General features: G+C 39.7%; 1 protein-coding gene across 6 annotated transcripts in view; it reads left to right on the top strand.

Moving 5' to 3' along the window:
- The window catches only part of LOC134359998 (histone-lysine N-methyltransferase EHMT1-like), a 202,045-nt gene that overhangs the window by 97,356 nt on the left and 81,289 nt on the right, over positions 1–23,400 (top strand). For 5 of the 6 annotated variants that reach the window (XM_063073967.1, XM_063073965.1, XM_063073964.1 and 2 more), the window contains 5 exons: positions 11,737–11,896; positions 12,311–12,438; positions 14,227–14,442; positions 15,619–15,714; positions 21,478–21,595. In XM_063073967.1, the coding sequence (XP_062930037.1) occupies positions 11,737–11,896; positions 12,311–12,438; positions 14,227–14,442; positions 15,619–15,714; positions 21,478–21,595 (718 nt within the window). The remainder of the gene's footprint in view (positions 1–11,736; positions 11,897–12,310; positions 12,439–14,226; positions 14,443–15,618; positions 15,715–21,477; positions 21,596–23,400) is intronic. The other variant, XM_063073969.1, reaches the window with a different exon arrangement.

Genomic DNA, 23,400 nt, shown 5'->3' with positions numbered 1-23,400 from the left:
TAACCTTTGATTCTGCTATCTTTAAGAGCTCTATCTATCTCTTTCTTGAAAGCATCCAGAGACTTGGCCTCCACAGCATTCCATATATCCACCACTCTCTGGGTGAAAAAGTTTTTCCTCAACTCCGTTCTAAATGGCCTACCCCTTATTCTTAAAGTGTGGCCTCTAGTTCTGGACTCACCCATCAGTGGGAACATGCTTCCTGCCTCCAGCGTGTCCAATCCCTTAATAATCTTATATGTTTCAATAAGATCCTCTCTCAGCCTTCTAAATTCCAGAGTATACAACCTCAGTCGCTCCAATCTTTTGACATATGACAGTCCCGCCAACCCGGGAATTAACCTTGTGAACCTACGCTGCACTCCCTCAATAGCAAGGATATCCTCCCTCAAATTTGGAGACCAAAACTGCATATAGTACTCCAGGTGTGGTCTCACCAGGGCCCTGTACAGCTGCAGAAGGACCTCTTTGCTCTTATACTCAATTCCCCTTGTTATGAAAGCCAGCATGCCAGCTTTCTTCACTGCCTGCTGTACTTGCATACTTGCTTTCAGTGACTGACGTACAAGAACACCTAGATCTCATTGTACTTCCTCTTTTCCTAACTTGACTCCATTTAGATAATAATCTGCCTTCCCGTTCTTACCACCAAAGTGGATAACCTCACATTTATCCACATTAAACTGCATCTGCCATGCATCTTCCCACTCACCCAGCCTGTCCAAGTCACCCTGCATTCTCATAACATCCTCCTCACATTTCACACTGCCACCCAGCCTTGTGTCATCGGCAAATTTGCTAATGTTACTTTTAATTCCCTCATCTAAATCATTAATATATATTGTAAAGAGCTGCGGTCCCAGCACTGAACCCTGTGGTACCCCACTGGTCACCGCCTGCCATTCCGAAAGGGACCCGTTAATCGCTACACTTTGTTTTCTGTCAGCCAGCCAATTTTCAATCCATGTCAGTACTCTGCCCCCAATACCATGTGCCCTAATTTTGCCCACTAACCTCCTATGTGGGACTTCATCAAAGGCTTTCTGAAAGTCCAGGTACACTACATCCACTGGCTCTCCCTTGTCTATTTTCATAGTTACATCCTCAAAAAATTCCAGGAGATTAGTCAAACGTAAATTGGTGCTGACTCAGACCAATCCTGTTACTGCTATCCAGATGTGTCGTAATTTCATCTTTTATAATTGACTCCAGCATCTTTCCCACCACCGACGTCAGGCTGACCGGTCTATAATTCCCTGTTTTATCTCTTCCTCCTTTCTTGAAGAGAGGGACAACATTAGCCACCCTCCAATCCACAGGAACTGATCCTGAATCTATAGGACATTGGAAGATGATCACCAGTGCGTCCACGATTTCTAAAGCCACCTTCTTAAGTACCCTGGGATGCAGACCCAACAGTCTATCTAACACCATTTCCTACCTAATATAAATAGGACTGGAAGGACCCTTACCACCATTCAGGGCCCCAAACAGTCCTTCCAGGTGAGGCAACACTTCACCTGTGAGTCAGCTGGGGTGATATACTGTGTCCGGTGCTCCCGATGTGGTCTTTTATATATTGGTGAGACCCGACACAGACTGGGAGACCGCTTTGCTGAACATCTACGCTCTGTCCGCCAGAGAAAGCAGGATCTCCCAGTGGCCACACATTTTAATTCCACATCCCATTCCCATTCTGACATGTCTATCCACGGCCTCCTCTACTGTAAAGATGAAGTCACACACAGGTTGGAGGAACAACACCTTATATTCCGTCTGGGTAGCCTCCAACCTGATGGCATGAACATCGACTTCTCTAACTTCTGCTAATGCCCCACCTCCCCCTCGTACCCCATCTGTTACTTATTTTTCTACACACATTCTTTCTCTCACTCTCCTTTTTCTCCCTCTGTCCCTCTGAATATACCCCTTGCCCATCCTCTGGGTCCCCCCCCCCCCCCTGTCTTTCTTCCCGGACCTCCTGTCCCATGATCCTCTCGTATCCCTTTTGCCTATCACCTGTCCAGCTCTTGGCTCCATCCCTCCCCCTCCTGTCTTCTCCTATCATTTTGGATCTCCCCCTCCCCCTCCAACTTTCAAATACCTTACTCACTCTTCCTTCAGTTGGTCCTAACGAAGGGTCTCGGCCTGATACGTCGACTGCACCTCTTCCTAGAGATGCTGCCTGGCCTGCTGCGTTCACCAGCAACTTTTATGTGTGTTGCATCCATTACCCTAGGTCCTTTGGCCACTATTATATAGAAACCATAGAAAAACGACAGCACAGAAACAGGCCTTTTGGCCCTTCTTGGCTGTGCCAAACCATTTTCTGCCTAGTCCCACTGACCTGCACACGGACCATATCCCTCCATACACCTCCCATCCATGTATCTGTCCAATTTATTCTTAAATGTTAAAAAAGAACCCGCATTTACCACCTCGTCTGGCAGCTCATTCCATACTCCCACCACTCTCTGTGTGAAGAAGCCCCCGCTAATGTTCCCTTTAAACTTTTCCCCCCTACCCTTAACCCATGTCCTCTGGTTTTTTTCTCCCCTTGCCTCAGTGGAAAAAGCCTGCTTGCATTCACTCTATCTATACCCATCATAATTTTATATACCTCTATCAAATCTCCCCTCATTCTTCTACGCTCCAGGGAATAAAGTCCTAACCTATTCAACCTTTCTCTGTAACTGAGTTTCTCAAGTCCCGGCAACATCCTTGTAAACCTTCTCTGCACTCTTTCAACCTTATTTATATCCTTCCTGTAATTTGGTGACCAAAACTGAACACAGTACTCCAGATTCGGCCTCACCAATTCCTTATACAATCTCATCATAACATTCCAGCTCTTATACTTAATACTTTGATTAATAAAGGCCAATGTACCAAAAGCTCTCTTTACGACCCTATCTACCTGTGATGCCACTTTTAGGGAATTTTGTATCTGTATTCCCAGATCCCTCTGTTCTACTGCACTCCTCAGTGCCTTACCATTAACCCTGTATGTTCTACCTTGGTTTGTCCTTCCAACATGCAATACCTCACACTTGTCTGTATTAAACTCCATCTGCCATTTATCAGCCCGTTTTTCCAGCTGGTCCAAGTCCCTCTGCAGGCTCTGAAAACCTTCCTCACTGTCTACTACACCTCCAATCTTTGTATCATCAGCAAATTTGCTGATCTAATTTACCACATCTGGGAGATTGTTTGTGTCTTCCCTAGTGAAGACAGATCCAAAGTACCTGTTCGTCTGCCATTTCCTTGTTCCCCATAATAAATTCACCCTTTCTTGTCTTCAAGGGCCCAATTTTGGTCTTAACTATTTTTTTCCTTTTCACATACCTAGAGAAGCTTTTACTATCCTCCTTTATATTCTTGGCTAGTTTACCTTCGTACCTCATTTTTTCTCTGCGTATTGCCTTTTCAGTTACCTTCTGTTGCTCTTTAAAAGTTTCCCAATCTTCCGGCTTCCCACTCGTCTTTGCTATGTTATACTTCTTCTCTGTTATTTTTATACTGTCCATTACTTCCCTTGTCAGCCACGGTCTCCCCTTACTCCCCTTAGGATCTTTCCTCATCTTTGGAATGAACTGATCCTGCACCTTCCGCATTATTCCCAGAAACGCTTGCCATTGCTGTTCCACTGTCATCCCTGCTAGGGTATTGTTCCATTGAATTTAGGCCAGCTCCTCCCTCATAGCACCATAGTTCCCTTTGTTCAACTGTATTACTGACACTTCCGAGTTTCCCTTCTCCCTCTCAAATTGTAGATTAAAACTTATCATATTATGGTCACTACCTCCTAATGGCTCCTTTACCTCGAGGTCCCTGATCAAATCTGGTTCATTGCACAACACTAAATCTAGAATTGCGTTCTCTCTGGTAAGCTCCAGTACAAGCTGTTCTAAGAATGCATCTCGGAGGGACTCCACAAACTCTCTTTCTTGGGGTCCAGTACCAACCTGATTCCTCCAGTCTACCTGCATATTGAAATCCCCCATAACAACTGTAGCATTACCTTTGCGACATGCCAATTTTAACTCTTGATTCAAGTTACACCCTACATCCAGACTACTGTTTGGGGGCCTGTAGATAACTCCCATTAGGGTCTTTCTGCCCTTAGAATTTCTCAGTTCTATCCATACTGACTCTACGTCTCCTGATTCTATGCCCCCCCTCGCAAGGGACTGAATATCATTCCTACCCCACCCCCTCTGCCCATCAGTCTGTCCTTTTGATAGGACGTATAACCTTGAATATTCATTTCCCAGGCCCTGTCCACTTGAAGCCACGTCTCTGTTATTCCCACAACATCATACTTACCAATTTCCAACTGAGCCTCAAGCTCATCCACTTTATTTCTTATACTCTGTGCATTCATATACAATACTTTTAATTCATTACTCCCCTCACCTCCCATATCAATTCCTAGATGATGGGTGCTGCCTTTTTGCAACACAGCCTTTGGAAGATATTCTTGCCAGTTCTCTATGTTGTGACTAAATTTTCTTAAAAAAAAGTGTTGCTTGCTTCTGACCACAGCTACATAGACAATACAAGGAATTGGCAGCTTTAGGGTTGATTGTTTTGGAAGCTTGTGACTGGGTCGCTGAGTTTGGTGTCTTCTATTATATGTCTCTCTGTAGCTATGACTGTAAAACAGCTTGAAACAGCACTTGCAATTATAATTGAAATTGCGAGTGTTGGCGCGATCATTCAAGTTGTTAATTAAAAGGAAAAATTAAATTGAACTCAGGTGATCAGAATGGCCAATAAATGCTGGATATTTCAGTCATAAAATGGATAATAGTCAAACTATGTGATTGCAGTGAGATGAGCAATCAGCTTGTGTTATTATTGGAATGATATGGTGTGGAGGAATTAAGCCCAGCTTTCCTTAATATTACTGTCCAGTTAATCACAGTCAAGAGCAATATCTGCTCTTTTCTTGAAACATCAGATCTTTTTTCCTTTAAAAATAAGCTCTTCTCTGTATATTGGCAAAGACATTTAGAAGATTGTTGCAAGAAATGTGATAATAGGTGTTTGTAACTTTACTCATATATTGATTCTCATATTGTAAAAGGGCTGGGTGGGATAGAATTTGTCATGTGTGTTCAGGAAAGTTTCCTTAATAGGTACATAGAGGTCCCAACTGGAGAGAGTGCAATACTAGATCTCCTATTAGGGAATGAGGCATAGCAGGTGACAGAAGTGTGTGAGGGGAGAACTTTCACACTGCCACCCAGTAAACATATTGCCATTAGTTTCAAGATAATTAGGTTTGTTCTTAGATTTGATATTCTAAATTGGAGAAAGGCCAATTTTGATGATATCGGAAAGGATCTCGCAAGTATGGATTGGGATGGTTATTTTCTGGCAAAATTGTGCTTGGTAAGTGGGAGGCCTTCAAAAGTGAAATTTTGGGACTAAAGAGTTTGTATGTTCCTGTCAGAATAAAAGGCAAGAACACCCGGTTTAGGGAACCTTGGTTTTCAAGAGATGTTAAGCCTAACATGCCCTAGAAGTTCACAGACCAGATGAAGCCTCCAAACTTGTCTTTCTCATCAGTTAGTATAAATGAAAGGTATTCAATAAAACTCCAAAGTTGGTTTTCAAGAGATATTGAGGTCATGGTTATGAAAAAAAAGGAGGTGCCTAGCAGGTACAGGCACATTGGAACAAATGGGGTACAAATGGAGTATAAGAACTGCAAGAGAACACTTAAGGAAATCTTTTCTATTACACACCTCTCTGTAGCTTATTGACTGTAAAACAGCTTGAAATGACACTTGTGATTATAATGGAAATGGCAAGTGTTGGGGTTAGGTTTAAACTAGAGTTGCAGGGCGATGGAAACCAGAGTGCCAGACAGTTGATGGAGAGGTTGTGGACACAGATGTTGATAAAACCTCAGACAAAGTTGGGATTCGAAGGGTTGAGCATGGTGCGACTAGTATCCTGAGCTGCGTATAGCTCAGTGCAAGAAGTATTGTAGGAAAGGTGGATATTAGTGTTGAAAATCAGATAGCTAGTTTAGTGCGTAGTAAAGAGAGGATGAGTTGCAACGTAAAAGGTGGACCAAATCGAAAAGGGTGAATACAGGACTAAAGGGGTTATATTTGATTGTGCACAGTGTACGGAATAAGGTAGATGAACTTGTAACACAATTGCAGATGGCAGTATGATGTGTAGGCATCACTGAATCATGGCTATAATAAAGCAAAAATTGTGGTAAACTAGAGTTTTGGGAAGGTTTTAAAAACCAACAGAAGGCAACTAAAAAGTCATTAAGAAGGTAAAGATGGAATGCAAAAGTAAGCTAGCCAATAATAAAGAGGAGACCAAAAATTTCTTCAGATACATTGTATAATAGAGAGGCAAGAGTGGATATTGGACTGCTGGAAAACAATGGTGGAGAAGAAATGGTGACTGAACTGAGTAAGTATTTTGCATCAGTTTTCACTGTGGAAGAGACCAGTAGTATGGTGGAAGTTCCAGGTGTTTATGGTCATGAAGTTTGTGAAGTTACAATTACTCGGGAGAAGGTTCTTGGGAAATTGAAAGGTCTAGAGGTAGATATGTCACCTGGACCAGATGGTCTACATCCCAGTGTTCTGAATGAGGTGGCTGAAGAGATTGTGGAGGCATTAATAATGATCTCTCAAGAATCACTAGATTCTGGAAAGGTTCCAGAAGACTGGAAAATTGCAAATGTCATTCCACTTTTCAAGAAGGGAGAGAGGCAGAAGAAAGGAAACTAGAATATTTCATCTGACCTTAGTGGTTGGGAAGATATTGGAGTCAATTATTAAGGATGAGGTTTTTAGGTACTTGGAGGCACATAATAAAATAGACGGCAGTCAGTATAGTTTCTTAAAGGGAAGATCTTGCCTGACAAATCTGTTTGAGTTCTTTGAAGGAATAACAAGCAGGATGGACAAAGGAAAATCATTTGATGTTGTGTACTTGGATTTTCAGAAGGCCTTTGACATGACGCTGCTTAACAAGCTACAAGCTCATAGTATTACAGAGAAGATTCTGAGATGGATAAAGTAGTGGCTGATTGACGGGGGACAAAGAGTAGGAATAAAGGGAGCCTTTTCTGACTGGCTGCCAGTGACTAGTGGTGTGTCACAGGGGTCTGTGTTGGGACCAATTCTTTTTATGTTACATGTCAGTGATTTGGATGATGGGTTTGATGGCTTTGTTGCAAAGTTTGCAGAGGATATGAAGATAGGTGGAGAGGCAGGTAGTTTTGAGGAAGTAGAGAGACTACAGAAGGACTAAGGTTAAGAGAATGGGCAGATAAATGATAGAGGCAATAGGGTTGGGGAGTGTATGGTCATACAGTTTTGTAGAGGAAATTGAAAGGTTGACTATTTTCTAAATGGAGAGAAAATCTGAGGTACAAAGGGACTTGGGAGTCATTCTGCAGGATTCCCTAAAGATTAATTTGTACGTTGAGTCTGTGGTGAAGAAGGCACAAAGCATTCAAAGCATTCATTTCAAGAGGACCAGAATGTTAAAGCAAGGATTTAATGTTGAGACTTTACAAAGCACTGGTGAGCCCTCATTTGGAGTATTGTGAGCAGTTTTGGGCCCCTTAGAAAGGATGTGCTGAAACTGGAGAGGGTCAAAGGAGGTTCATGAAAATTATTCCAGGATTGAATGGCTTGTCATATGAAGAGCATTTGATGGCTCTGGGCCTGTATTCATTATTCAGAAGAATGAAGGGTGACTTCATTGAATGGTGATAGAGTAGATGTGGAGAATATGTTTCTTGTGGTGTGAGAGTCCAAGACCAGAGGACTGAGAGGAAAACTGGATGAGCCATGTTGAAATACCGGAGCAGACTCGGACTAAATGGCCTAATTCTACAGCTATATCTTATGGTCTTACGGAAATCAGGAGGGCTAAAGGAGGGCATAAGGTTGTTCTAGCAGACAAGGTGAAGGAGAATTCCAAGGCATTCTACAGATATATTAAGAGCAAAAGGATAGCAAGGGATAAAATTGGTCCTCTGAAAGATCAGAGTGATCACCTATGCATGGAGTTGAAAGACAAGGAAAAGATCTTAATGGGTTTTTTGGTATTTGTATTTACTTAGGAAATTAACACAGAATCTTAAAAGTGAGACAAAGTAGCAGCGAGATCATGAACTGTATACAAATTTCAGAGGGGAAGGTGCTTGCTGTCTTGTGGCAGATTAGGATGGATAAATCTCCAGAGCCTGACAAGGTGGCCCCTTGGACCCTGTGGGACGCAAGTGCAGAAATTGCAGGGGCTCTAGCAGAGATATCTTTAGTCATGGGTAAGATGCTGGAGGATTGGAGGATAGCTAATGTTATTCCATTCTTTAAGAAAGGCTGTAAATATAAGCCAGGAAATTGTAGGCAAATGAGCCTGATATCAGTAGAGAATAAGTTATTGGGAAGTATTCTGAGGGACCAGATTTCTAAGTATTTGGATAGACAAGGTCTGATTAGAGTTAGGCAACGTGGCTTTGTGCATGGTAGGTTGTGTCTAACCAGTGTTATAGAGTTTTTCGAGGAAGTTACCAGGAATGTTCATGAAGGCAAGGCAGTGGATGTTTTCTACATGGGCTTGAGCAAGGCCTTTGACAAAGCCCCACATGGGAAGTTGATCAAGAGGGTTCAGTTGCTTGGCATTCAAGATGAGGTAGTAAATCGGATTTGACATTGGCTTCATGGGAGAAGCCAGAGAGTAGAGTAGATGGTTGCCTGTCTGAATGGTGGTCTTTGACTAGCTGTGTGTCACAGGGATTGGTGCCAGTTCTATTGTTGTTTGTCATGTTATCAATGAATCTAGATGATAATGTGGTAAATTAGATCAGCAAATTTGTGGATGACACCCAAGATTGGGGACGTAGTGGACAGCGAGAAAGGGCTGAAAAATGGCAGATGGAGTTTAATGCAGACAAGTGTGGAGAGTTGCTTGTTGGGAAGACATACTTGGGTAGGATTTACATGGTGACTGGTAGGGTGCTGAGGAGTGCGATAGAACAGAGGGATCTGACAATCCAGATACATAATTCCTTGAAAGTGGCGCTACAGGTAGCTAGTGTTGTAAAGAAAGCTTATGGTACATTCATAAATCGAAGTATTGAGTACAGGAGTTGGGATATTTTGTTGAAGTTGTATAAGATGTTGGTGTGGCCTGATGTAGATTATTGTGTGTGGTTTTGGTCACCTACCTACAAGAAAGATGTCAATAAGATTGAAAGAGTGCAGAGAAAATTTACAAGGATGTTGCCTGCACTTGAGGATCCGAGTTATAGGGAAAGGTATTGAATATATTAGGATTTCATTTCCTAGAGCGTAGAAGAATGAGGGGAGATTTGATAGAGGTATACAAAATTGTGAGGGGTTTTGGTAGGGTAAATGCAAGCAGGCTTTTCCTACTGAAGTTGTATGAGACTGGAGCTAGAAGTCATGGGTTAAAGGTGAAATATTCAAGGGGAACATGAGGGGGAACTTCTACACATGGAGTGTGATGAGAGTGTGGAATGAGCTACCAGTGGAAGTGGTGGATGCGGGTTCTATTTCAAGATTGAAGAGCAATTTAGATAGGTACATGGATGGGAAGGGTATGGAGGGCTATGGTCTGGGTACAGGTCGATGCAACAAGGCAGATCAATAGTTTGGCACATACTTGTGTTCAATAACTATGACTTTATGATGTAAAACAAATAGATTGAAGTGATATAAGAGTCCCATTTCGCTGCTCAGAGAAGTCATTTTTTGGTACACATATTCTGGATAAAGGGCAGGTAAATTAGAAGGAAATCATTTCACTTGAAGCAGGAAGAAGGCATGAATTAAAGATCTGGAAATTGTTGGTAGAAGTGGAAGCGTACATCACTGTGCTGTGACCCAGAAGGATGAATATAGACTGTGTTGGGAAGTATAATTAATTTGAATAGTTCTTGGGTGGCGTACATACATGAGCCAAATGGCCTCCTGTGCTGTAAGTTCCTGATTTTGTGATTTTTTTTTTACTGAGCTAATAAGTCAACCTTTCCTGATCACATAAATTGTGACTGGCTTGAATAAACCCGGCTTACTGATACTTGTTAGACTATCAGCTTCAATGAAATTTGCTTTTTTTAACCAGGAAATTGTAAGGCAGCAAATGTTTTGGAACAGCTTACCTATTAGAAATCAGAAACAGCAGTAGACTTTTCATCAGAAGTGAAGTCAGCGATCTGAAACATGAAGTGCTTGTACAGATTTTGTCTGAACTGCTGGACATTTCATCTTTTTCTAATTTTATTTCAGACTTTCAGTATCTGCAGTGTTTTAAAAACAGAAAACCTACAGTACAGTACAGGCCCTTCGGCCCACAGAGATGTGTCAAACATGTCCCTACCCTACCTGTTTTGCTTTTGTTTTATAATTTAATTCACATTGGAATCAATCCTCGACACAATTTCTTTTAGGTATCAGTGAATATAGAATATTAATTCAGATTATCAGGAATGCTAGTATTTTCAATAGTCTACACACTTAGAAAACTAATGTTGGTTTACTAATTTTGCATGCTATCCAGATGGTTATATTTTGTATTTTCACAAGTCTGTCACAAGTCTAAGGGTTTAGACTATTTTCCAAACAAAGAGAAAATTCAAAAATCAGAGGTGCAAAGGGACTTGGGAGTTCTTGTGCTGAATTCCCTTAAATTAACTTGTAGGTTGAATGGATGGCAAGGAAAGCAAATACAATGTTAGTACTCATTTCAAGAGCAGTAGAATATAAGAGCAAGGATCTGATGCTGAGGCTTTATAAGACGTTGATCAGACTGTATTTAGAGTAATGTGAACAGTTTTGGGTCCCTTATCTAAGTAAAGATGTGCTGGCATTGGAGAGGGTGCTGAGGAGATTCACGAGAATTATTCCAGGAATGAAGGGGTCAACATATAAGGAGCGTTCGATGGCTCTGGTCCTGTACTAGTTAGAGTTTAAAAGACTGAAGAGGAATCTTGTAGAATCCTGTTGAACATTGAAAGGCTTAGACAGAGTGGATGTGGAGAGGATGTTTCCTATAGTGAGTGAGTCTAGGACCAGAAGGCTCAGCCTGAGAATGGAAGGATGGCCATTTGGAACAGAGATGCGAAACTTCTTTTGCCAGAGGGTGTTGAATCTGTAGAATTCATTCTCACAAATGGCTGTGGAGGCCAAACTATTCAGTATATTTAAAGCAGAGGTTGATAGGTTCTTGGTTAGTTAGGGCATCAGAGGTTATGGGGAGAAGGCAGGAGATTGGGATTGAGAGGGATAATAAATCATCCATGATGAAATGCCAGAGTAGACTTGATGGGTTGAGTGGCCTAATTCTACTTCTATGTCTTATGATCTTATGGTAATAAGGAAGCTTCATATTAGATTGCTACCAGACACAAGGATTACATAGCATTTTGACGTTTACTTCTGTTTTAGCAGCTGAAAAGATTTTTTGCCAAAAAAAACTTACTTCAAAATCTTTTGAGCAAATAATATAAGATGTAGTGCATCTTTTTAGAGAGCAAATTTCATTGATCAAGCACTAGTTACATTTTTTTTCTTGATTGGAGTGGGCTTTGATTAGGTTTGTATTTATATGTAGATTGTGCAACAGATTTAGTTGGGAATCATTGTTTGTTATTGTATGTGCAGTGGTACCTTGCAAACCATAGTGTTAGAAGACATTAATTTTCTACTTCTACTTTTAAAGCCACCAAACAAAGACCCAAAGGAAGAAGGTGTAAATAGTCTAGAATGTGGGAAAAATCCACCACCACCATCATCTTCACCATCACCACAACCAACATCACCACAGAAACTGATACTACCTCAGAATCAGAACAATTCAACCACTAGTAAACCACAGTCAGGTAATAAGAGTAACTGAACTGGAATACAGTAAGTTTTATTTAAATGTGCATTCATTGTCACGAAAATTCAAGTGATGCAGATATTATAATTTAATAAAATAATTAACAGTAAATATGTTAAGGCTGCTAATTTAGAGGTAAATTTCCAATAGTAAATTTAAAAATTCCTGACCATACTACAATAAAATATGCGATGGCAGAAATGTTTTTAAATATAGTATTTTATTTTAGTATATATATTTTGATTAAATAGTTCAATTGATGTATGTCTTTAGATAGTGCAGACATTTCCAATTTGAATGAGTCTCAGTGCAATTATAATTGAGATAATAACACATAAACATGAATGGCAGCCATACCCTTGTAGACCATACATTTCTTATTAAATATTCAAAATAATTAAAACTTTGACAGTGGCTAGGAAGAAGAAAAGGAAAATGGGAACTTATAGCCTGGCTCCTAAGAAGAAGACCAAACTGTTAAAACAGCGCACCGTACTTGAAATGTTTCAGAACATGTCACAGTCTGCATCTGACATGCAGGTGGGTCTAGAAAGTGTAAGCCTTCTACTCAGATTTTATTTTCCATTTCCACTTCTGAAAAAAATGTTGTAGTGTAGATAAGAATAGGATTTCTATTTCAAACTGTTTTTTTTTGCTTTGGTTAGGTGTTTTATTGTTCATTTTAAGAAAAAAAATCTGATATCAAGTGAGTATTGGTACTGGTCAAGCAAAGCTCCACTGAGATCATCCTTTGTCCTTTTTAAAAATCGTGCTGAGGTTAGATTTTGCTTGGCAAAATGCATTCTGCAGCTTCAATTAAAATATGATAACCCAGAAAACATAGCACCATTTCTTTTCATTTATTTTGCATCAATATGTTTTAATTTGAGGAAGAAGTTACTTCAAATGTAAATCAACTATCTTGTTAGATCTGGAAAGTTTGTATATTGGAGCAAAAAGTGTTGCATTAAAAAACATTTATTGGTGTAAATGAATGTAGGTTTGAGAAACCATGTTGCTTGCAATCTATTCTTTACAAATTCTGAGTTAACTCTTGAGTTTTATCAGAATTAGTTGGGAGTAATTTTAGGGAAGTTGTGCAATAGGATAAACTACAGTAGAATTTAGGTGACAAAAGTGATACAGCAAAGTGGGCTTGCAAACTTTCTGGCATTTGATCTCTCATGCGATCTTTTTCACAAGCCCACCATTTTGTTTTTTTCCTCAGTACTGATGAAAAATAACTGACAAATCTTTAATTCTTCTTTTCTCTTTTTGTGGAAGCTGCTGAAGAGAAGAGCATTTCAAGTTATTTCTATTTTTATTTGCGATCTCTAGTGTTTACGGTAGTATTTTTTATGAACTTCATGGCATAACTGATACTTTTTTTTAAACCCCGAACGTCATTTGTCTGAGTCTTGCTGGACAAAACTTTAGGACAGTCCTTGATCTACCCCTTCCCTTTTCTGCTTCAGACTGAGCAAGACTAGTTTCCATAAACACTGCCTAAAATACAAGACTTTTCCACATTTCCCTTTTTGTAGAATTTGGAAATTCTCTTAAGTAACCTAGAGTGATGTAAACACAAAAGAATGTATATTCTTGTTCCAATGATTGCAAGAATTGGCCAGGTAGACAATATTCAGTATACTGCTGTCCTGACATTTGATCATGAATGCTGGAGCATTGCTTTAGTTGCTGTTCCCCCTATCATGGATTGAATTGCAGAACTTTAAATCTTCACAGGTGAAAAGATTTCAGTGATCAGATTTGAAATCCCCGCAAAGATTTGTAGTGAGACTTCTGATGCACCAGAGGGTGCTGTGCTATGCTGGAAGGTTGCATATCTAAGTAAATTGAATGATATTGCGAAAACAGTAATGCACATAAAGGGTATATGAAAACTGTAAGGAAATTAATTTTTCTTGGAAGTAGCACAAAGTAAGCTGTCGACTGGTTTATCATGCGGGGAAAATAATGACATGAATTTGCTTGTGCAATTTATAGTAATTATATTTGAATGTTCAGTACTTGTAAATGTTCACTAGCTATATTTACCAAAGCATGATTTTCAAATGTATAACATGGTGCATGATAATTCTAGGGATGAATTATTTTTATAAAAATTGAGTGAAGTTTAGAGATGTGGGCAGATGAAACAAGGCAGAGCAGACTACAAGACAACATATGATGAATCAAGAGTGTTTTGATTGGATGATACTGCACTTGGTGTTTTAAGATCTAATAGTCCAGATCAGTGTATCATGCTCTTCTATTTTCATGTCTGAAATATGTTCCTGAACTTTGTCTTTTTCTTCTATATTGAAGGAACAGACTAATCCCTCCAATGGTGTTACTCAGAACGTAAATGGAGAAAGTATTGACACATCTCAAGGTATGGAATCTGAGGACGATGAAGAGGAAGAAGATGAAGAGGAGGAGGAGGAAGAAGAAAAGTACAGTATTGCAGACCAACCAGATTCGGAGTTAACCATGGACTTTAGGGGGCTTGACCATATTCGCAAAATGGAGATTTCTAAGAAAGTATGTACTTGGTGCTGCTTTGCCAGTTAATTTTCACAGTCCAAGACTTTTTACAGCTAACAAATATGAATATTTGCAACTTTGGGAATAAGAAATCCTGGTTATGTTTAACTGCCAACCCTGATGTCCATAATTACATAACAGAATCAATAACCAGAATTCTTTCTGATGGTCCTCATATTGCCATTTTAACAATCAGGGTCTATTTGCAAACTTTGTAAGCTTCTGATTTACATAGAAGTTTCTCTTTAACTTTCAAACAAATTCATGTTCCTGTTGTTCACTTGTTTTTCGTGGGGTTTCTTATCAAATTTACTTGTTGCTTTAATTTCTAAACAGACTTGAACATTTAATTTAATTTATTGTAGGTTGAAATTGCAAATGTACTTCAGAGAGTCCATCAGAAATTATTTTTTGATGCAAGCTGGCTTTCTGATGGTGTTAAAACAATTACTTCTCTACAAGTAGTTTGAAAATTATAACAAACTAAGCTGATTTAAGTTATCCTTGACTATGTAGATTTGTGAGGAAGTGATTTGATTATCCTGTAAGTAGAAATTAATGCTTTCTTAAAGAAAAAAAACTCAGCTACATTTTATAAATTGCCTTTCTGTTTCCTTCTGCAGAAATCCAGATATCCATTGCACATCTCCATTAAATGTATGCTGTCTATGTTCTGCTAAAATATGACAAATGAAGTATTGAGATGTCAATAACTTTATTGATTGATTGAGATACAGTGTGGAATAAGCCCTTTGAGCCGCACCACCCAGCAAACCCCTGGCCTAATCATGGGACAATTAACAATGACCAATTAACCTGCTAACCGGTATGTCTTTGGACTGTGGGAGGAAACCAGAGCACCCGGAGAAAACCCATACGTTCCACAGGGAGAATGTACAGACTTCTCATGGATGACATTGGAATTGAACTCCAAATTCCAAAGCCCCGAGCTCTGATAGCGTTGCACTAACCACTTTGTTACTGTGGCGCCAGTAGTAGTAAATCCCTCCCATTTTTCCACCTGCTTTCCAATGAACCCAGAATTATTTTTATCAGTTATCTTAGCCACAGTTACTTTATTTTTGTTATTTCTTTTCCTTGGGGCTCATGATACCTACAAATTTACTGGCTGTAGGTTGCAGTTTGCTACAGAAATTTTATTTCATCATACAGGCTAACTACCAGCAGGAAGAATATGATCTTGAAGAGGAACAAGATTCTGATGACTTGGATGATGATGATGATGATGAAGACTTTGAATCTGATGTGGTGAGTCATTTGTTCTGGATGTGTATACACTTTAGATATTTGACTCAGAGGACATTTTACTTCTGAATATCATTATTTGCACATTGTTATTCCTCTCAGTATGTTGTGGTGCATTGGATGCAACCTTGCCATTTCGTTAGCATTTTGTCTTGTTTTTTACGAGACCGGGTTCTAACTCGACACTCAACCCAGCATGAATGGAAATCCGAACACGGGACCGCTCATCTCAAAGTCCAGTGTTGATGCTACTACACCATCGGGTGGCTATCTGTACATTGTTATGAATCATTTGTTTCTACCAAAAAGATCTTAAAATCTTCTGTTCTACATTTGTTTCCTGGTTCATGTTGTGATTATTCTCTAGATCAAGGAGCAATTGAGGAAATATCTTCAATGATGGTGGCTTAGCCCTTGACCTGTCATGTGGATTTGTGAAATAGTAATCAGATGTGAATGGGTGCTATGAGAATTTGTGAACTAACTTTTATATTCAATGGACATTAGTGATTACGTTTCTGATTGTTGACCTCAGATTTACTGTGAAACAGGCAAGTTAATGTTTTTCATCTAAGAACAGACGAACAAACACATTTGCCAACCTCAAAAGAAAAATTCACAGTCCAATAAAGAAAATGGAACTTTCACAAAAGTTTGAATTAGAATGCCCCCTCCTTCATTTGTATTACAGAGTGTCAGTGAGGATGGTAGCATGATTAGGTCAATTAAAGCAATCTGATTTTGATGTTGGGGGTAGTGGGATGTAGAATTGGTCTTGTAGCTAGGAAGAAGAAATGTACATTTGAAAGACTATGTTTGGTGCTAAAAGGACAGTTACCTTTTCCTTGCAATTGGCTTTGACTCTTTGTCTTCTGGGTTTCCAGAGGACTGCTATATATATGCATAATAGTGAAATGTGCTAAGCCAAAAAATAAGTTTACTGCATGTTCTTGTTGCACCAGGGAAAAATAAACACATCATGAAGTGGGAAGAGTGGAAGAAGCCTCTTATATTATTCCCACCTTTCCTTCCTTACCTGGATCCCCTGCTGTTTCGCTCCCTCACACCTTTTTATACTATCTTCCCTCTTTCTTTGTAGTCCTGCTGAAGGCTCTCAACCTGAAATGTCAGCTGTTTATTTCTATCCAAAGATATTACCTGACCCACTGAGTTTCTCCTGCTCCGTTGCGTGTTGCTTCAGACTTACAGAATTTGCAGTCCGTCGTGTCTGTGTTTGTTCTTATTGAACTGTAGAAACCTGAGGAATGATGTTATATAGGTTTATAAAATATAAGAGGCAAAGCTCATATGGATTGTCACAGTCTCTTTCACAGTGCAGAGGATTCTAGACTCTGGAACATAGAACAGTACAGCACAGGAACAAACCTTTCGGCCCATAATGTTGTGCCGAACCAGCTAAAAAGTAATTTTTTTTAACCCAAAAACTATTCCTCCTACCTACACAATGTCCATATTACTCCATCTTCCTGATAGTCATGTGCCTATCTAAGTGTCTCTTGAAAGCCTTTAATGTATTTGCCTCTACCACCATTCCAGGCAGCACATTCCAGAAATCCACCACTCTTTGAGTTAAAAAAAAAATTACCCCTCATGTTCCCTTTGAATCTACTCCCTTTCACCTTCAATACATGCCCTCTGGTATTAGACATTTCTACCCTGGGAAGAAGGTACTCCGTGATACTCCAGATACTCTTATCTATGCCTCTCATAATCTTATAAACCTCTCTCAGATCTCCTCTCAGCCTTCATTGCTCCAGACAAAACAACCCAAGCTTGACTAGCTTCTCATGCTGGCACATGCCCTCTAAATGTGGCGGCAGCCTTGTAAACCTCTTCTGCACCCTCTCCAAAGCCTCAACATCCTACCTATAGTACGCCAACCAGAACTGTATGCGGGGCCTAACGAGAGGGTTTTTAACAAGGTATCTGATATCATCCCTTCTGGCGGAATGACCCGGAAAGAGAAAGCCAGTGAGGTCTAACTGTAATTGGCAATTTGATTAAATTATCCTTCTCTGTGTAAGGTCTCATAGCTCACTTCTAGAACATCCGACTAGAAGAAGTAGCCTCTTGGAGCTTACCATGTAAATCCTTCACAGAGTCTGGAATATCCCAGTGTCACTGGAAAGTCATGTTCTGTCTGATTGGTAGGACAGCTGAGCTCTAGGTGTTGGGGACAGGGCAAGTAATCAAGCTGTGCACTCCTATTCCCTTAAGAAATGTAGACTGAAGATGTATATAGTTCTGTTTGAAACCAGAATTAGATAAACAGAGTGATTGTCAGTGTGATTAGTTTTAGAGAAATTTCCAGAGAGTGTATTTTGCTCCTTTGTAGTGTTGATATGGTTTGCTTTGAGCATTGTTCTGCAGTTCATGTATAAGTTGATATGTATTTTGTTCTATTGCTCTGAGTAAAGTAAATAAGCCTGCTAATTTGTCAAGAACTCATTTTGTGAAACCAGTGTGTTTAGAAATGTAGCCCCCTAGTAAGCCTCGGACTCGCTCAACTCGCTTTCGTCTAGGGGAAGCAGCCTTCGGCCCCGCCAAACTGGGTAATCAAGTTTGTGTGGATGCTGTGTGATGTACTCCACCCCGCCAAATAACAGACAATGCACCATATGCAATTAAATGATTACACTTTATAGATCTTAATGGAACTATGTAATTAATAGAGATAAAATATAAAAGGAAAGTAAAAGGCGCTAAACTTATCCAAGTTCAACCACTTCGTGCACAACAGTTGGAGCTCAAGTAACGGGGTCCTGTTTCCACCATGCGATCCCCTCTGACCACCTCGACCTGCCGCCTGGGACTAACCATGGTGGTTGACCAGATACTGCACACGAGTCTGTCTTGGTCTCCTGTCTTCGCCGTAGATCCTGGGCCTCGGACTCCCGCTCGGGGTCCGTCCCGTCAGCCAGCTTACAGCATCATGTTCACTCTCTCTGTGCCCATCGCGCCTTCTCCCCCAAAGCCCGCGCAGCACAATAGTTTACAGACACACAAGAAAGAGTAACATCTATCCCAATTGGTTTATTCTCTTTCTTATCAATAATATAACCCAAACAAGCAGAGGGAGAGAGAACTCCTTACATCGCAGTTATTTCAGAAAAGCCATTTTAATTATAACATAACAAAGAAGCCATTTTGATTAGCCTACACAGTAACATAAAAGAAGAAACCCCTTACAAAAGTTATTCTGGATGATGATTGATTTACCATGAGCTTTCATCATTTGCCTAAATATAGGGCAATGGTAGACTGAGGTTGGTTTCTGTGAGAGATGAGTGGTACTTAAACATGTGAGAATATTTGCACTCAGTGTTGACATTATTAGATATAGGAGGGTATGTTCATGGTTTTCTGCTGCTGTACTCCATTCACATCAAGGTTCCACATGTGTGTTCAGAGATGCTGTTTTGCACTGTTGTAATGCGTGCTTATTTGAATTACTGTTGCCTTTTTGTCAGCTTGAACCAGTCTGGCCATTCTCCTCTGACCTCTTTCATTAGCAAGACGTTTTCACATACAAAACTACCACTCACTGGAGGTGTTTTGTTTCTTGCACCATTCTCTGTAAATTTAGAGACTGCTTTCCCTGAAAATCCCAGGAGATCAGCTGTTTCTAAGATACTCAAATCACCCCATCTGGTACTAACAGTCATTCCACGGTCAAAGTCACTTATTTCACATTTCTTCCCTATTCTGATGTTTGATCTAAATAATAAGTGAACCCCTTGACTATATATGCATGCTTTTATGTGTTGAGTTGCCACTACATGATTGGCTGATTTGAAATTTGCATAAATGAGGTGTACAGGTGTAACCCTCTTGCCGTAGACTCATAGTGAGTTAGCTTGTACTGAGAATGTAAGCTAACAGTAACATCACTCTGCAATGCATAGGGAATAATGATGAAAAGGCCACTTCCAATAAGTAAACATGTCTAGTGTAAATATGATTGGGTAAATACAAAACCTTAAAGTTTGAATGTTCCTTTAAGGGAAAGTAGGACTGTTACTTGTATGAATACTAACACACCCATGCATACGTACCGTTTGCCAGGAAGCAATAATTTAACTCACACCAGTATAAGCTTATATTAAAGTTGTATTGACAAAATATTTTAAACTATAATAAACTTAATAAAGAAAAAGGCCCATTACACATATAGAAGTAGCCAATACAGTGCACATTATCGTTGGACCTCTTGGTTGCATAATCAATCTGGTTTGCTTCACTTTGTTTGCGTACGGTAATGAACAATTCTGCCTGAAAACTCAGTTCAAGTGGAACATAATATCCATGTCCAAGGACAAAGCATTGAACTGTCCCCAAGGTTATGTCATAACTGGCTCACTAAAGCTTATCTGCACATTCTCTGTGAGATCATTGTTTGCATGATGATTTTCTGACAGTAGTATCTGTCTTTCCAAATAAGTTCACGTTCTTCTGCTCGTTTGTTGTCTGTTTCCATTTTTCTTCTTTTTTCTTCTTCCAGAATTCCTCCACTTTCCTCGGAGCCCTCCAGAATGTTCTGGGGCATCTTGTTGACAAAATATTAACAAGACAAATCCTGTTGGCTAATTCAATAAGCCTAACTCATCAATCAACTGAATTACTTGATGGCATTATATAATTAAAGGAACACATTGCATTTATAGAAAATATACAGAAAATAAAATGACCAATAGCATAATTGTGTGAATAAAATACAGCGTGGTCTTAAACAAGGGGTATTAGGGGTATTACATAGTTGTACCTAATAAAGTGGCCACTGAGTGTAGGTCAGGTGACAAATTTGGGATTGTTTTATATCGTTATAATTTTTCTTCCATCAATGTAATTAAAATAAGTTGTTGCAAATGTATAGTTTATGCATAGATAGAACACATTTAACCCTTTAAATCTTCATCAGGTCTTATAAAACAGTGGATTTGGTCTCATTTTCCAGCCTTTTTCTACTAGCTATCTAAATTATATTCCACAAAAACAATTAGCCAGTTGCCTTTTGAAAGCCTTAATTGAATGTTCCACCATAATCACAAACCCCATGTTTGTGAAAGTGAGGCCAAGAGTTTGAGGCCCAGTTGAGGCCTATTCTGAGGTTGGAGATCTGTCTATAGGTGGGAGAGTGGGAAAGGAGCTTGTTTTGTTGTTAACACCAGATTCTGTAGATGCTGGAAATCCAGAGGAACATACAGGATGATGGAGAAACTCAGGTCGGGCAGTATCTATGGAGGGGAATAAATAGTTGAGATTTTGGGTGGAGACTTTTCATCAGGACTGTTTTGTTGCTGCTGCTGGTGTTGTTTTGCTAAACATTGAGAGTGCTGGAATGTGTGGCGACACTTGCACATTATGTCTAGCACATCCTTGGGTATGTTGGATGGTAATTTCGTTGTATGTTTGTGTCCATGTGGATAAATAAATCTGAATGTAGTATTGAGGATCTATGTCAAAAGTTCAAGGTCCTTTGGTGCTTGCATGGTCTTTAAGTTTAAAGTTATATAGGAAACTTATCATATTTGCTAATCTTAGTGAAGCTAAATTTATAGTTTCTCTCTGTATAATTGTCTTTCTGAGGAAAAAGTAGAAAATATAAGTTTAATTGTTTTGGTTCTAAATCAGAACTTGAGTAGTATTTTTATTGAAATTGAAAGGTTACCTATGGAAGGGTGTTTCAAACGGTGGTTTAATTTGCTGTAGCAAGTAATTTTGTAACTGCTTTTCTTTACCATTCAGAGTTCTGAATCTAGTTTGAAAAGGAAATGGAAGAAGAAAGGGAAGAATGACAGCCCTTGGATTAAGCCAACCAGGAAACGAAGACGGAAAAATCGACCAAAAGCAAGTAATAATTCAGGTAAAAAAAATAAATCAGCTTGGATATCATGCTTGGAAACAGTTGCCCACTACTCATTGAGGCCATTTTAGTTACAACTTCAATATAGTTAAAGCCTAATATAGACTAATGTGCGAATTACCTTCCTGATATAAGATTATAAAACATAGGATTAGAATTAGGCTATTTGGCCCATCAAGTCTACTCTGCTGTTCCATAATGGCTGATTTATTATCCCTCTCAACCACATTCTCCTTCCTTCTCCATGTAACCTTTGACTCCCCGACTAATCAAGAACTTCGCAAACACGAGGAAATCTGCAGATGCTGGAATTTCAAGCAACGCACATAAAAGTTCACCAGCAACTTTTATGTGTGTTAATCAAGAACTTATCAACCTCCACTTTAAATATACTCAATGACTTGGCTTCCACAGCCGTCTGTGGGAAATGAATTCCACAGATTTGCCACCCTCTGTCTAAAGAAACTCCTCCTCATCTCTGTTCTAAATGAGTGTCAGCCATTGTTAGCCACAGTTGGCTGTTCCTTAGTGGCCTCAACCAGAAGCTAATCTAAAACCCTATCTCATAGGCATCTCTTTTGGGATCTGGCGCTAACCTGATTTTCTCCTTGTACTTGTATATTGATTATCATAACATTGCCTTTATAACACACCTTTTCTCTCTCCTGATTTTATTTATATCCCACATCCTGGCTACTATCCTGGGGTCTATATATAACTCTCATCAGTGTCTTTACCCTTGCAGTTTCTTAAGTCTACCCACAAGACTTCTACATTTTATGATCCTATGTCACCTCTTTCTAAGGATTTGATTTCCAACAGAGCCAACTCAACCCCTTTGTCCACCTGCCTATCCTTTCCATACGAGTTGTATTCTTGGATGTTAAGCTCCCGAGTATGATCTTCTTTCAGCCACGGTTCAATTCTTCCTACTGACTGCAATTTTGCCATATCATCTGCCTGTCCTTACAGTTTCATTACACAATTCATCAACTTCTGTAGCAATTGCCCATCCTCAGCCTCATCACCCTGATTCCCAACCCCCTTCTAAATTAGCTTAAACATCTCCAACAGCTCTAGGAAACCTGCCCGTAAGGGTATTTGTGCACCTCTGGTTCAAGTGTAACCTGTCCTTTTTGTACAGGTCATTACTTCCCCAGAAGAGATTCCAATAATCCAGAGATCTATTTTGTTTTTCTAATAACAACCTTTCTTTTCCATTTATGGAATGCTGGGGATCACTGTTGAGACTTACTTTATTGACTACCATAATTGCTTTAGAGAGTGGTGGTGAGCTGCCTTGACCCTCTGCAATTTTTATGGTAAAGACATTGTTAAATCAGGTAAATTTGTAAAATGAATTTGAATTCCCTATGAAAATGGACAAGGGAGAGCCAGTGGATGTGGTGTACCTGGACTTTCAGAAAGCCTTTGATAAAGTCCCACATAGGAGACTAGTGGGCAAAATTAGGGCACATGGTATTGGGGGCAGAGTACTGACATGGATTGAAAATTGGCTGGCTGACAGAAAACAAAGTGTAGCGATTAACGGGTCCCTTTCGGAATGGCAGGCGGTGACCAGTGGGGTACCACAGGGTTCAGTGCTGGGACCGCAGCTCTTTACAATATATATTAATGATTTAGATGAGGGAATTAAAAGTAACATTAGCAAATTTGCCGATGACACAAAGCTGGGTGGCAGTGTGAAATGTGAGGAGGATGTTATGAGAATGCAGGGTGACTTGGACAGGCTGGGTGAGTGGGAAGATGCATGGCAGATGCAGTTTAATGTGGATAAATGTAAG

The sequence above is a fragment of the Mobula hypostoma genome, chromosome 21 (genome assembly GCF_963921235.1).
Source record: "Mobula hypostoma chromosome 21, sMobHyp1.1, whole genome shotgun sequence".
NCBI lineage: Eukaryota > Metazoa > Chordata > Chondrichthyes > Myliobatiformes > Myliobatidae > Mobula > Mobula hypostoma.
This window is presented reverse-complemented; position numbering and strand designations above follow the sequence as displayed.